Here is a 15,740-nt window from a genome sequence, read left to right as displayed (position 1 = left end):
GTTGGTCTCCCACCTGGAGAGAGGTGGATGAGGAGTTTGAGAAAGATGTGATGGAGTGTTATCAAGGAAATCTTTCCTACAAACAAGAAAAGACATGTATGAGTGGTATGCACAATAATTGACCCAAGGAAAATTAATGAGATTGCTCTCTTGGCAGGGCTACAATGAATGAATTCGTAAGTACATGGACTCTTTGAATCTTCTCCACATTTGTGTTTTATGCTACTTTGCATTTATTGATTGGGTTGTGTACTTTACTGTTTGTTTTCTAGCATGAATGAACATGCCATTATCAAACCCACTCTAAGGGACATACTCATAAATGCACACAACATTTGTGAGTGTGACTCTATGGTGTTTATGAAAACATTGTCTTCGAGTGAGATCAAATCAATAGAGAATTGGAGGGCTCAAGAGAGTAAAGGGAAGAAGCCATGGTTTCCATTGACAAGAGGTTATCTGGCAAGGCTTGTCTTCCAGGTAGAATGTTGCATTTGTATTGATGCTTACTTCTTTATCACTCCTTTGCTTTCACTAATTGGAACTTATGTATGTAGGTTGAGTACAATACAGAGCTTAAAAAAGCAATGGACAAAATATCTACAAAGCTACCTTTAGATCAAAGGGGAGAGGTAGAAGGAAAGCAGCGTACCATAATTCAAAAGAGAATTGCTGATAGGATGGGAAAGGTGTGAATTGAATTTTCTATACTTTGTTGCATTTATTTTGAAGTTAAGTGACTGACATGTCATCTTTGGATAGGTGTTGAATTGTATAGATCCTGGTCTTGGAGAGGCTTGGTTGGAAAAGTTGTTTGCCTTGCGCTTTGATGGTGCGGACTCTTGCGTGACATTGGAGAAGCTCCAACTCATTGCAAAGTCTGATTTGAGATTAGAAATTTTTTTTTTTCTTTCTTTGTTAGAAGCCACTAAACCTATGCGAGACATGTACTTCATGCCTGTGGGTGACCTTGAGTACAGAGGGTGTGTTTCTTCTACTAATACAAATCATCTTTCATGGTGTTTGTTTGTTTCTTGCCAATGACATGACTCTTATTTTTTTATTATAAAATTGCGTCAACTTTTACTATTTAGGTGGATTAGTAAAGATATATTTTTGGAGAAGGTGGAGAGACAGTCATTGAAAGTGCTTGAAGATTTGAGGGTGATCACAACAATGGGCATGCCTTTGGATACCCCTAAGGATTACACATTGCAGCAATACATGGAGGATATAAAACTGGAGGGGAGAAAACATATGTTTGTGGTGCTAAGATCAAAGGAAACAAAGATGGAGAGCAAGGGTGGAAAAAAAGGAGATGGACTATTTGAGTTGGACATGGCTGCCCATAGGGTGGTTTATAGGTATGTTGTTAATTCATTCAAAGGTTCATTTTTCATTTGTCTATGTTTGTGCTATTGATTCATGTAATTACACAATCATTGATGGTTGTTCCACTTAATTTCTTGACCTTTTGATGGTTTGGGACATCCAATTTTTTTGTGTTTCTTGGTTGATAGATATCTCTCCCACTTGGCAATAGAGAAAAGGATCTCTGACAGTCCAAATTTGTGCAAGAGTTGGGTGGAGATTGGTCATGCTGCATGCATGTATCCACCTGGCATGCACCATCTCTCTCAATGGGAATTAGCACATTGTCCCTGGTGGATAGATTTTCCTAAAGGACAAGTATTGGTGCAAGAAAGAGACTTGTACAATACTTATGCTTCACAAAAAGCCAATGAAGCAAGTAAGGACAAAGTGGAGGGAAGCTCAAGGAGAGAGAAGAAAGAGAAAGAGAAACAAGAACATCCTACAGAAAAAGGTAAGGAAGATACAATGTGATTGTTTGTTGATGTTGTCTTCAATTTGTTTTGACATCGCATTAATAAGTTTATGATTGTTCTCTTTGTAGATGAGGGACCATTTAGTCCTATGCAGCATGAAATGGATCACATAGAGAGTGCAGGTAAGGGTGTTGTTGTGTTCTGCATATGGGGGACGAGCATTTTCTGAGCGAAATCTTCCGAGCGTTCGAGCGAAGGAAAAAAAAAGCTTCCAACTATGCATAAATATGGCAAAAATCGATCAGAAGAAAACATAGTTTCACTTAGAAATATGCAAAGTATTATAGCTATGCCTATTTTATACAAAAATCTTTAGGTGAATCTGTAGGAATGGTGAGAGCATAATGGGATGGCTTTTGAAGAAACCCACATGTAGAGTAGACTTCTCTATGAAAATTCCCTTATGATCCTTCTTACAACTTTTACTTAATAGGGGGTGACATTGAAAACCCTCTCTCAACCTATCTTCATGAAAGAGTTTCTTCAAATAAAACTCATTGAAGCAAGCCATCCAGGTAGTTTCGCCAGCGAAACTCCTTTGAAGCAAGTCTCCCAAGGTAGTTTCGCTGGCGAAACTACCTTGGACAGCACTTTTAAAAGTGACATAACTTTCATACCCAATGTCCAAATATAGTCATTCAACCACTCAAATTGATCGGAACACCCTATTTGAGCACATCTATGGAGTTATATTTTGGAAAATCTTTCATATATAGTATTAAATATTACATGTATTTTATGAGAGTGATATATAAGCCCAAGTTAATACTTATTTATAGTAATTTAAACTTCTTTAGAAACATGTCCATAAATATGCTATAAAAACACTAAAAAGATATTGCCATATGATATAAATGTGTTAATAAGTAATTATATATGCATAGTATTATTACATTGAGAGTGATTATGAGGAATGTTTCTTAAAGGAATCAACACTTTTTTAAGGTAATAACAGGGGTACAAAGGGATGTCTCTAAATAAGAAAATTATGTTGTGTAAAAATGAATGAGTGACTAGTCTGTATATTTTTATGATAAAGGGATCTACTTCTAGTGAAAATAAAAGTGTAAAAACCATGTTTCCTAAAGAAAAACATTTTTAAAAATCTCTTGAAAAACACGCTCGGATAAACCTGCTCATAGGTTTTTGCTCGTAAAATTGACACATCCATATATGTAGTTGTTCCTTTAACACTAGTTTTACTTGCAATTAATTTGCTTTTGCATATAGGTGGAGAATCATTCTCGGGACTTGTGAAGCAATACGTGTTCCATCGATCACAGTCACCTGACATTTCCTTGGCCTGTTGCATCACACCTTTGTTTGCTTGTACAGTTGGAGATTACATTGCAATGGGCAAAGACTTTGCTGACTCTAAAAGAAATGATAAGTATGCTATTTTGCATGAGTTTTTTATTACAGTGGCTACTCGAGATCAGGACTACAAGAGGATGGGTAAGAAGGTGAAGTGGGCTTCAGATTTTATATTGCTTGATTTTCCATCTGGCTATCCACTTGATGAGAGAGGATCCACTCCTACTTGGAATGTCTTGCTCGAGGACCATGTGCGGCATGGGCTTGTAGTTGCATCAGCTTCTTTGTCTGATAGTGGTTGGTTGGCATGCATATGTCCTTTGGCAGGTAAGGCACAATACCACAATTGACATTTCACATTTTTTGTTTCCATTCTGCTAGTTTTAAATAAAATTCATTGCTTGTAGGACAATGTATTGGTTGGATGGAACGGTTTGCATATGTCCAGGGCTTGGAGGTTGTCAGACATGTGATCATTCATGACAAGTTTCCATATGGATTTTGTAGAGAACATGATAAAAGTGTTAAGGTAAGCTACCATTCCATGCATTCTATGTTTTCATTCCATGATAAAAGTGTCTTTGACAAATGTCTCCTCGTTAGTCCTATGCATGCTATGTTTGGAAGGATAAGTCCTATGCATGCTATCTTTGCCATCTTTCATGCTATAATGCTTGCTAGTTGAAGTCAATATACTATACATGTTTTTCTCCATATGGTTTCCAGATGCAATCTTCAGTATTAGCTCTAATACATAGAGCAAAGAAGAATCCAATAGTTTTTTGGGAGGAGAGCTTTCCACTTTTCCAACAGCTTTTGATTGATCCACGTGAAGATGTCTGGACTCATTACATACCTCCCTCTGCAAGGACAATCGTGCCGATGTCTTCTCAGCTAGCACGAGGTGGACTAGAGAGGAGTAGTTTTTTGTAGGTTGCATTATGTCTCTTCTCTGTGTTCCTGGAGGGCTGGTTCTAGAGATGGGTTGTGGTACAGCCCCTCTTATGCATGCTTGTCAGGCCATTGGTAGGCCTTGTTTTTCATTTGATTCAGACAACGGTATTATGGCTAGCATTGTTGAGCCACTTGTGGCAGATCATTCTGGAAAACGGATCAGGTCAGAGCATGATGGCGAGGGGGAAGAAGAGAGAGTGGAACCTGTCACAAACCCCTTTGATGAGTAGTATGCTACTGGCCCTGAGTTTTTTTGTTATATATTTTGAATGCTAAAATTGAGGACTTTGAAAGTGTTATTTAGCATCTTTATAATATGGTAGATAGTGAACATTTACGGGTGCCTTTGAATCAAGAAAGTACAAATTTTGATGCTTTGGATAGTGTTTGTAAGGCTTTGATCTAGCAATTGATTTTTTTTGCTTTTTGTTGGTAGCGAATTGTCTTTTGTATAACACATAAGGATGGCAAGTTCTTCTTATTGGAAATTATTTTCATTTTTCCACTTTGACTTACTTTCCTTTGAAATGTATGTTTTGTTGTAGTTTGTTACCATGCTATGCAGAAAAAATGGCAAGATTCATGATAGCCGACAAGAGATATGATGAGTGGCAATTAGATAAACCACATGCGCGCAACCACTTTCTTGATGATGAATGTCAGGGGGATTAGAACATGGTTTAAAACACCATTTTGTTCATAGACTGATAATTGTTGTGGTGAACCATGGATGCATTTGGAAAGTTTTGGTCTAGTGCATTTTGCGGGTGAAGTGGTATTTCAATAGTCATCTATGTTATGAGTTTGGTAACTAGTTTATGTTCTTCAAGTGAAAGATAGGGTGGATTGTAAGTCTGATTATTGGTATGCTTATTATGACAACATATTGCTATAATAAGTTTGGTTTCAAATTTGTTCTCATCGGAGGAATTGTAAAAAAACTCGCTCGCTTCATTGGGCCCGCTCGCTTTTTCTCGCTCGCTCTATTGACTACCTTGCACCCAAGCATATGGTCATGCATCAAGGGTCTTCATGTCACGCAATCACGCTCTGCCAACCTCTACAGACCTGACTCATGGGTGGCATAGGTGTTCATCTGGTGTTGCCTTGTCAGATACAAGGTAGCTGCAAGCGGTGCACATGGAGTAATAACAATGCACCAACTCGGCACAAGCTGGCCATTACAAAAGACATGGAGAGACTCAGTGGCGGGATGGCTAAGGATGAGGGGACAACCAATAGGAGAGAGGGAGGGGATTTCTCATCCAAAAGGCAAGGGTGAAGAGGGGAGATGGGGATTCATTCATCATTGTATGAGGATTGAGAGTGAGAAGGAGAGGGGCTAGAGCTATGAGCTCACCTGTTGCATTGTTATGATGTATTGCTACTATTGCATTGTTGTGGATGAGTGATCTCTGATCTCTGTTCGGAGATGTTGCATTGTTGTGGATGAGTGATCTCTAATCTCTGTTCAGAGAGGCTAGTGTATGGGGATCTCTTCCTTCTATGATATGCACTTGTTCGCATTGTGCTCTTGTCTACCGCTTTCTCCATTATCTGTTATTAGCATTGTTCCTTCTTATCTCCTTTTTGGGTTTGTTCTTCCTATTCTAGTACTCAACAGTACTTAGCACTCCGTAGCATCTTCGACCAGTGTTGTATCATATGTTCATGCATCACACAGTGTAGTGTAGCTGAGGTAGAGTTGTGTCATAGGTCTACACATCACCCACTTCACGCTCCTCACATCAGTGGCCTTAGGCCTCCGATTACACCTTTGGAAGTGAGCGGACCTCCCCTCGGACATTCTGTAAACGGCTCTCTCTTTTCTTTAACGCATCCTCCCTCCCCCCAAATCTTCCCAAAGAATTGCAACTTTTACGTGCCATTGCCAACTTGCCATCTGGAACATGCCATTCTCCATCACGTAGCCACCTTGCATGCACATGTTAGCCTTCCCAAGAAATCAACCACCTCAGCATAGTGACTTTTACCACTCTCAAATATCTTCTCCTTCAATACTTAGGCCAAGAAACTAATGTCCAAAATTCCAACCTATGACACACCTTTTGCACATGGACCAAATACAAGGCCCTATGACACACCTTTTGCACATGACCACACCTCAATCATCCCCCACCCGTACTAATATGTCCACATCATGATATGTCAAGACAAAAGTCACTCACCATAATATGGACACACATCAAAGGGATGACATTAATGACATATGTCACTCTCAACACAAAACCATAAAATAGGATGTTATGCTCTGGAGTGCTTGGTACATCCACACCTTGGGCTCATCATTTCCTTGGAGCCCTATACAAATATGAGCAAAGTGCCTACCCTCGTGTAATTCAAAAGTGTGAAAAAATATTTACAACTTTGTTCACACATCTTTAGCAACCCATGGGGCACCAACTCAATATGCAATGTATTACTATGCTTGTTTAAAATCCAAGGTATGGAGAGACAAGGTTCATATATAATATGCATGGATTTCCTTCAAATTTTTCAAATATGCAAGGGAAAAATATGAAAATTTCATGTCCCCCTTCCTACAAAATATAAGCTATATACCTTGAAAAATATGTAAGATTTAATTTTTGTACATATTTTTCATAATATGTAAGGCACAAGGGAGGGTCTTTTGGGGGGTAAAACAAAAAATACATTAAAATATGAAAACCCATATCCTTTCAAATTAATGTAACTTTTTCATGTGTTACCCAAATTTCAAGGTGTAAAGACATATTTGAAGCTCTTTTAGTGTAGAACACAATCGTGTTAATTTAAATAATTTCTAGTCATGGCATATTGTTAATTTCATCTCATACTCAAGTTTTTTATAGGTTTTCTTACTAAAGGGAGTTGGCGCCCCAGGTAGCAACCCTTTTCTTTTGCTATGACATTCATGTCCAGTAGTGAGACAAACAGAGATGATGTATCCAAATTCTATTCTTCTTCACTCATCACAGGCTTTTGCCACAACTCATCATTCTCACAATCTTTCTCTCTTAGTGCTATCATCAACCGTGCAAAATACTTTTTCAAACGGATACCATTTTTTTTCCTCGAAAAAATGGATACCATTGGCTCTCTTCTTATGTCTTTTGCCATCTAAATCAGTCAGCTAATAAGGGCCATTCTCAAAATTCTTCTCCACTCTATATGGACCTTCCCATTTGGTCTAGAAAGAAGTATGAAACGCACTATCCAACTTGCTATTGTGTCTAAGAACCTAATCTCCATCTTCAATTCCCTTTTCCTTGATTTTTGCATTCTCCAACTCTTACCTTTGCATTTGCACTCTAGCATAATGCTCAAAAGCCAAATCCTTGTGTAACTGCATCACCTGCAGTGCTAATAATCTCTCCTCGTAATAACGAGTCTATAGGCTCATATCCTTCCTCAACCAAAAATTTCAAGGCTAGTATTTCCACATCTAATTGTAGTATTGCTTCCTTTCCATACACCAAATGAAATGGAGAAAATTGAGTGCTGTGCTTCATTGCTACTCTCTATATGCCCACAAAACTTGATTCATCTCCAAATCCCAATATTTGGAGTGACTTCCCATCATCTTAGTCATCATCAATTTGAAGTCTCCATTGAAGTTCTCATTCAAGCCATTACACTGAGGGTGATATGGAGTGATATATGCTTAATATTCAACTTTCTCTGCAAATGGTCCATCACCTCTCCTCTGCATCCAAGATTACTATCTGACAGCAACTCCAGGGGAATTCCAAATCTGTATGTGCTCATATACAAAATCAACAAACCCTTTTCTATCCACTCTCTTTCCTGCCTTTACCTCTGCCCATTTTGACAAATACTCCACTGCAGCAGTAAGAATGTATGGCAGTTTTGGGTAGATGACCAATGGCATCTATATCCCATGTCTTGAAAATATCATAAACGAACATTATATTCCTCGGCTCCATCTTAATAATTCTTCTTCCCATCCTTTGGCATTCATGGCATGATCTACACCATTGTTGCATATCTTTTTGTATTGAAGGCCACACATAACCCTCAAGAAGTATCTTTTGCAGTGTAACCTTAAATGCATAGTATCCTCCACAAGCTCCTTCATGACTAGATGATAGTATATAATATATCTCATCAAGGAACTCTCCTTAGAACCTGATTAGCCCCTCTCATGTAGAGCTCATCATCAATCATCATATACAGTTTGCATCTTCTTATGAAGTGATACTTCTTACTTTTCTTAAGCTCCTGAGGCAAATGACCAGTGAGTATGAAATATACTACATGGGCCTGGTATTCTCTCCATCTATGTAGTGGATCTTCAAGCTTTGCTAGGGTCTTGATCACTCACTTCTTGATCCAACTCATGTGCCGCTTGATTATCCTCCCTTCGCACATGCTAAATATTCCATGCTGTAAATTGATACAACAGCCGTCTAGCTTTGGCCAAATACCCTCTCAACTTTGGGTTTTTTGCCTACCAACTTCCTAGGACTTGCTTTACCACTAACATAGAATATCCCTTAATCATTAGTTTTTGAATTCTTAGTTTTAGAGCAGTCTACAACCCTTCACATAATGCTGCATACTTTGTTTCATTATTGCTTTAGGCTTCGAGATGTACTCCCTCCTTTTGAATCAGCTTGCCCTTTGAATCATTGATCACATAACCTCCTTTGGCATGATGTAAGCTCTTCTTGTATGAGCCATCAAAATGCAAGACAAATGCTCTTGGAATGACAACAACCTCCTCTTTGTCTATTCTCTTCTTCACTTCTTTCACCAAAATTGGACCTTCTTTGTATGTCAACAGATCTGCTAGTGTGGCTTTGGAAGTATTCTCCATAAAAAATGAGAAATTATACTCTTGTAGCTCAACCAACCACTTCATCATATTCCAAGAGAATGTTGAATTATTAACTAGCTAAGGCAATAAAGTGTAGCAAGTCAAAACAACAAATGGCTTTGAGATAAGATAAACTTTGAACTTTCTGCAGTAGGCATACTCCAAACTTGAAAAAATCGGCTCTATCTCTGTATATTTCCTCTCTACTTTTGTCTTAACTCTGTTGGCATAATACACAGGTTTCATGTATTGGGACTCCTCTCCATCTCTACAGTAGCTTCCATGGCATCTGAACCAAAAGTAGGGTTTACATAAAAGGCTTGAAAGAAATCTGGAGCCTTCACACATGCAATCTCTTCCAATACTTCCCTCACCTTGTTGAATACTACTTCACAGTCCTCATTCCATTGCAGAGGCTCTTACTTCATAGCTTGTTGAAAAGGGTACAACAATTGAGAGACAAAATGTTGATGAGGGAGCTAGTAACATTTGTTTAGATGTTGAGGGAAATGGTAGTAAGATAAGTGCTTTCACCTTCTCTCAAGCAGGTTCAATGCCATTTTGAGACACTCTATGTCCCAATAACTTCACTTTAGAGCATCACAAATGACACTTCCATGGATTGAAATGACCTCTTGCATCATCCATTCTGTGGAACACTTCATCCAACCTCAATGCATGCTCTCTTGTGGAACTGTATACACATATATCATCCATAAATGCTCTCACACACTTATCAATGAAAGGGGCCAACACCTCATCAGTGTTCTCTTGATACCACGCCAGTGCATTCTTCAATCCAAATGGTACTACTCTGTAACAAAAGCAACCCTAGGGTGTGATAAATGTAGTATTGTTTTGATCTTCCTCTACAATTGAGATCTGGAAGTACCCAGAGTATCCATCACACACACTGTACTTTTCATGCCTTGCCACTCTATCCAATATATCATTGATAAAAGGTAGAGGATAATGATTGCTTTTTGTTACTACATTGAGAGGCTTGTAATTAATGCATACTCTCCATCCTCCTGTGTGCTTTGGAATGATTACCACTAGACTAGCCTAATATAAGTGCTCCATTATGTAAATCAGCCTTGCTTTGAGCAACTTATTTAACTCCTTCCTCAATACATGCAAAAGCTCTCTATGCATCCTTCTCAACTTTTGAAAAACAGGTTTGCTGCCTTCTTTTAACTCAATGTGCATTTGCTCATATCTGCAACCTCTGATCTCTTCATGTGACGTAATGAACAGTTTTGGATACTTATGATTGATCTTCATATACTCCACCTTTTCCACCACCTCCAAGCTGGAATTCAAAATGGACAGCAGACAGCAAATTTTCTCTCTTTGTTTGGGAAGGCAGGGGTTGCATCAAATTATCCATGTCTTCAAGCTTACTCTCCTCCTTAGACTCTTGTATCTTTACTGCCCACAACTCATATGCATCAGATTCTCTCAATAAAAATGATACTTGCCCTTCCTCTTTAGATGTACTACTGTCTTCTTCTATTTCATTGTTTGACTCCTCTTCCATGCTTGTTTCTTCTAGCTCTCCCACTATTTCCCATCTGCTGCTCATATCAAACTTCTTGGCCTTTCACTTCTTATTGTGCACCTTAATTGTACCCATCTTCTAGTTTTGTATTGCTCCCACCTGTTCAAGACAAGGTATTCCCAAAATCAGTGGGTATGCCCACAAACCAACACAACAGGCATAATGTGGCAATTAATGCAACATGACACTCCAAAAACATCCACCACTATTCCGTGCATATACATAGACACTTCACCTTTGCATGGTTTGCCAATCGGAGCCCAAAATCTGAATGTGCATTCATCTTTAGTCCCAACCTCTCTATATATGCCTAGGCCATAACATTTATCTGAGCACCGCCATTGACATATACCTCTCCAACACTTACATCTCCACACTATGCATCCACTGATGGGCATATACCTAGAAGATCTTCCACATACATCAACTCCGTCTCTCCTCTTGTGGGCTCCTGCTCATTACCTTTTCGGGGATTAGCCAATTTCTTCCATTCTCTCTTGAGGTTTGGGCATAAACAAGCAACTATGCAAAAGTTATAGTGGCTGTCCTCCCCTTTAAATCATTCATCAGTGTGTATTCCTCTTGACCTTGACCAATATGCAAATCCAAAGTTTTATAATGCTTCTTGGGCATCTGACTCTTCTTTTTAGGTTGAGGGTTGAGATCAAACTCCACATGCTTCCCTTTCTTGGCAGAGGGTCCATTCTCTCTTGTTGCACTCCTTGTTCTCTTTGCCACCAGCATCATCTCTAGAATAGTCTCTACTCTAATCAAGCTAACTGCCTTTCCTTTTCCCTTATCTTCCCATCAGATCTTTCACTACTGCATTATAGTTTCCTAATCTATCATTTGTCCTCTGCATTACTCTCCACCTGCTCTGGCTAGTTTATCATAGTGAGGGGCTAATATGTCCCCACTCTCTGTAGTTCTAGCATTTCACATTACCATATAACCCCATCCTCTTCCTGCTCTAGCTGAGCTTCCTTCACCTCCTATCCCTCTTATTATTTAGTGCACCTCGGCCTCTTCCTCTTCCACTTGTCTCCATCTAATTCAAACTTAATGACTTCATCAATTCTACTGTCTCATGCAAATATTTCTTAAGTAAATCCTTTTGCATAGAAGCTGATACAATCTCCCTCTTTTGGACAAGTGGAGGGTTGGCACAAGGAGTCTTGCCACCTCATCCTACTTTTCCCATTATATAACTTGCATACTTTGACTATCTACACCCCTCCCACATGGGCCTATCCTACATGGAGGGAATAATCCAATATAATATCCATCTCCACCTATTTTATATTACTTCTCCCATGGTCCTTGGTCCATGTCTCACTAAATGCAGGCATGGGACCGCCTAGGTGGAGGGGTGGCACATGGAGGAACCATGCCACCTTAATATAACTACCATGGCTTATGTACAACACACCTTATGGGTCCTCTTAAGTGGAAGGGTGGAACATGATCATGCCCTGCCACCTCAACCCTAGGTCCTATGCACACCATATTTTATTATACTATTGCCACACATACAAGCACACACATATATTTATTCCTTTTACCTTGGTCAAATTTATCTATAACAATTCCCCCCCCTAGGCAGGGAATGCACAGCATTTCCATGCCTGGGACCATCACAAACAAAGAAGGGCTTGAGATAATGCTTGTTGATCACCTTCTTGCCATATGGCTCATGCAGCTCCTGAACTTGTACAAACCCATTATTACGTTCCTTGATGACTTTGTATGGACCGTTCCATAGTGAAAGGAATTGTTTATCCATTTGGTGGTCCAATCCATTATCAAAGCATAGCACAACATCCCCCTCAGCAAAGTGTCTTTCCCATCCCTTGCGAATCTTAGCATCCATGTGGGCCTTTTGTTGGTTCTTTTGGATCTCTGTTTGATGGAGTGCAAGGCGTCAGGTTTCATCTAGCTTCTCAAGTTATACCAACTTGGCATCTACATGTTCATCTTCTGTCATCCTCTATTCTCATGCCAATCTCAAGGCTAGAATCTCTATCTCTAGTGGTAAAACTGCTTCAGTACCATACACTAACTCAAAAGGAGTGTGACCTATAGACGTTTTATGGGTGATGTTGTAAGCCCACACAGCTTCGGTGACGTTCTGATCCCACTAGCTCCTATTCCTTATGGCCATTTTCCCCATGGTTTTACAAAGGAGGCCGTTGGTCCGCCGCTCCGTTTGTCCCATGGATGCTGGATGATAGATGCTAGAAGTGCAGTGATCAATACCCATGCGATCCATGAGTAATTCCACTGCATTTGCAGTGGGGAGGGCGATAGCTTTAGCCCACTTAGTGACATACTGAATGGTTACCAGAAGATACTTCCTTTTGCGGGCAATCATGGGTAGGGGCCTAACAAAATCTATTCCCCACTTTTGAAACGGATGGATGGACATCACTGGGTGAGGTTGCCCAGGACGCAAATCCTTCCTACCAAAGAATTGGCATGGTTCACAAGTTTTGTAATACATAGTGACATCCTTGAACAAGGTCGGCCAATAGTACCCAGCATGTAAAATCTTCTTAGCTGTATAGTCATCGGCATAGTGGCCTTCACAAAATCCATCATGATAATGCTTCAATACATTAGGTACTTCACGTTGGGATAAAGGGCAGTGTGCCCACTCACTTGTACAGTGCCCATATATACTCATATATATATGATAGAAGAATAAGCTAGAGTAGCTTTTGCTCCACCACATTTTGGTGTCTTCTTAACCCTTTGTGTGTGCTCTCCTCTCTCACAACTGGTATCAGAGCCCATGGCGTTCGATCTACGAGGAGCTCAGTGAGAGGAGAGCAGGCACTCCTTCAAGAGATCTACTGGGAGCTTTGGAGAGCTCGATTCTCTCATTCACGGAGAGATTTTGGGTAGACATCGTCCAAATCTGTTTGCTCTACAATGCAGCTGCAAGAATCACTTTGGGTTATCTTCCATAGCCATTCTTGGCACTTGCAGGTTCCAGTCTTGGCATAGTTCTTTGCCATTGTCTCTAGCTCATCTAGGAGCTATTGGGGAGCCTATGGATTGCATGTTTGATGCAATTGTATGCCTGGGAGATAGCCAGTGTTGCATTTGAGGTCTTGGAGCTGAGCATTGGCTGATTTTGGTCTCTTTGCGAGACATTTTGCAGAAGTATGCCTTGTGGACATTGTGTGGGATATGTGCTTGTGCACTATGCAGCTTCTTTCGGTTGCAGTTGAGCTTTGTTAGCTCGTGTTTTACCGTGCATTTGGGTCCTGTTGGACATAATTTGCTGCATCTTGTTCGTGCGTGACAGTAGGCTAACAGAGACTCAGGTTAGGAGTCCTCTTGTCGGAGGCCATTGCAGATACTTTTGTCGACTGGTGACACATGCTTTGACAGTGGTACATGCCTGGTTGAGATGCATTGATAGTTCATTGGATGCATGGTTATTTGCCTATGTTAAATACATACGGTGGTACGGTGATGTATTGAGATCGTGTCAGAGTAGCATTGTTTGGAGCTGTTTTAGAGTTGGTTTTTTTTATCTTGCCCAAAGTGGATGTAATTTCTCTTGCACAACAGTAAATTACAAAAAGTGATTGGGATCTCACTTCAGTCCAAGGGCATTATTGGCATTTTGGCAAGTCACTTTGGCACATTTGGCGAGTGGTGAATGCTTGATTTTGTTGCCAAAGGATTGCACACTTGAGGTGATGCATTGGTGATGCTGTAAATGCCATTTCGACGCATTATGGATTTGCATTGGTGGATGCCGCACTGATGTTTATGGATAGTTGAGCTGGGCTCCTATTGCCATTGGTTGAGCAGGCATTGCTCATTTGGTTCAGTGCATTTCTTACTTGGATTGCTAGGCATTGGTAGGTTATTGGGCTGCATATATTCTTGTTTATGCCTCTTTATGGCTGAGTGATTTTGAGCATTGGATCAGCTAGTCATTTGGGTTGCCTATTGCACTATACTGCTCTTTGGTTGTGAGCTATTGTGCGCCACAGATATGGCATCTACAGTTGGTAGTGTCCTCTTTGATATTGAGAGGTTGGATGGATCGAATTTTCAGTATTGGAAAGAGCAGATTTATGATGTGTTAGTGCAGAAGAGGCAGCATAAGCCCATTCAATGCAAAGGTGTCAAGCCTAATAGCATTAAACAGAGTGATTGGGATGACATGGATGAGCAAGCATGCTCTATCATTTAGTCATCACTCTCGAAGTCACTCTACTTGCAGGTACAGGATGGTGTACAGGGTGTAGACTACCATGCATATGAGTTCTATACTCGTATATGCTGGATGTATGACCATGATAGTGTCATGTTACAGCATGATGGGTTAAAATGCCCTGATGTGCTGAAATATAGCCTTGATATGCACTCCAGAGGTAGATCAATTGGTAGAAACAGGTCATGTTCAAGGGGGAATTCCAAGAGCAAGTCTAGCTTTCAGACTTGCGTTAGATGTTTCTATTGTGGAAAGTATGGCCACATGAAAAAGTCTTGCTGGAAATGGCTGAGAAAATGCAAGAAGAAGAGCAAGGTTAAGAATGACAAGAAGAAGGAGAAGAAGCATGTTGAGCTTCAAGGCATGGATGCCAGGGTTTCCACTGACAGTAGCAGTGATGAAGGCATTCTTTTGTCTATGTCTGACACCTCCTTCTTGGCCACTGATGTACCCATTCTTGGTGATTGGATGTTAGATCCATGTGCTTCATGTCATATGACCCCTCATAGGTCATGTTTCAGTGCATATCAGGAATGCATTGTGGAGAGTGGTTTGATGGGCATTGATCATTCTATGGATGTCTATGGTTATGGGGATATCCACCTTGTTATGCCTAGTGGCTCTATTCTTGTTCTACAAAGGGTTAGACATATACCAGGACTTGCTACGAGCAAGATCAGTATTAGACAGTTGGTTGAGGCAGGTTATCATGTTTCTTTGGGTGATCATGCATGGAAGATTGCTAGAGGCAATCTGGTTATGGCTAGGGGATCACGGGTTGGATTCTCTTATGCATTGCATGTATCAGGTTTCTAGGATAAGATGCTTATGATTAGTAAGCAGCCATCAGTTAGTTTATTGTATGCCAGACTTGGACATATGTCTACTGCAGGTATGGAAGCCCTTACAACATTGAGATACATTCTTGTTATGGATGTCTCTCAAATTTTATGTCATGATTGTGATGATGATCAGTAGTCAGGATCC

General features: G+C 40.1%; 1 protein-coding gene across 1 annotated transcript in view; it reads left to right on the top strand.

Moving 5' to 3' along the window:
* Positions 1–351: 351 nt before the first annotated feature.
* Positions 352–15,740, top strand: part of LOC147894238 (uncharacterized) — a 29,460-nt gene continuing 14,071 nt past the window's right edge. Inside the window, exons 1-3 of the mRNA XM_087384701.1 lie at positions 352–480; positions 558–689; positions 763–873. Coding sequence (XP_087240827.1) covers positions 352–480; positions 558–689; positions 763–873 — 372 coding nt within the window. The remainder of the gene's footprint in view (positions 481–557; positions 690–762; positions 874–15,740) is intronic.

This window comes from Dipteris shenzhenensis, chromosome 14, assembly GCF_047967505.1.
Source record: "Dipteris shenzhenensis isolate YYH24624 ecotype China chromosome 14, Dip_SZ_1.0, whole genome shotgun sequence".
Taxonomy (NCBI): domain Eukaryota; kingdom Viridiplantae; phylum Streptophyta; class Polypodiopsida; order Gleicheniales; family Dipteridaceae; genus Dipteris; species Dipteris shenzhenensis.
This window is presented reverse-complemented; position numbering and strand designations above follow the sequence as displayed.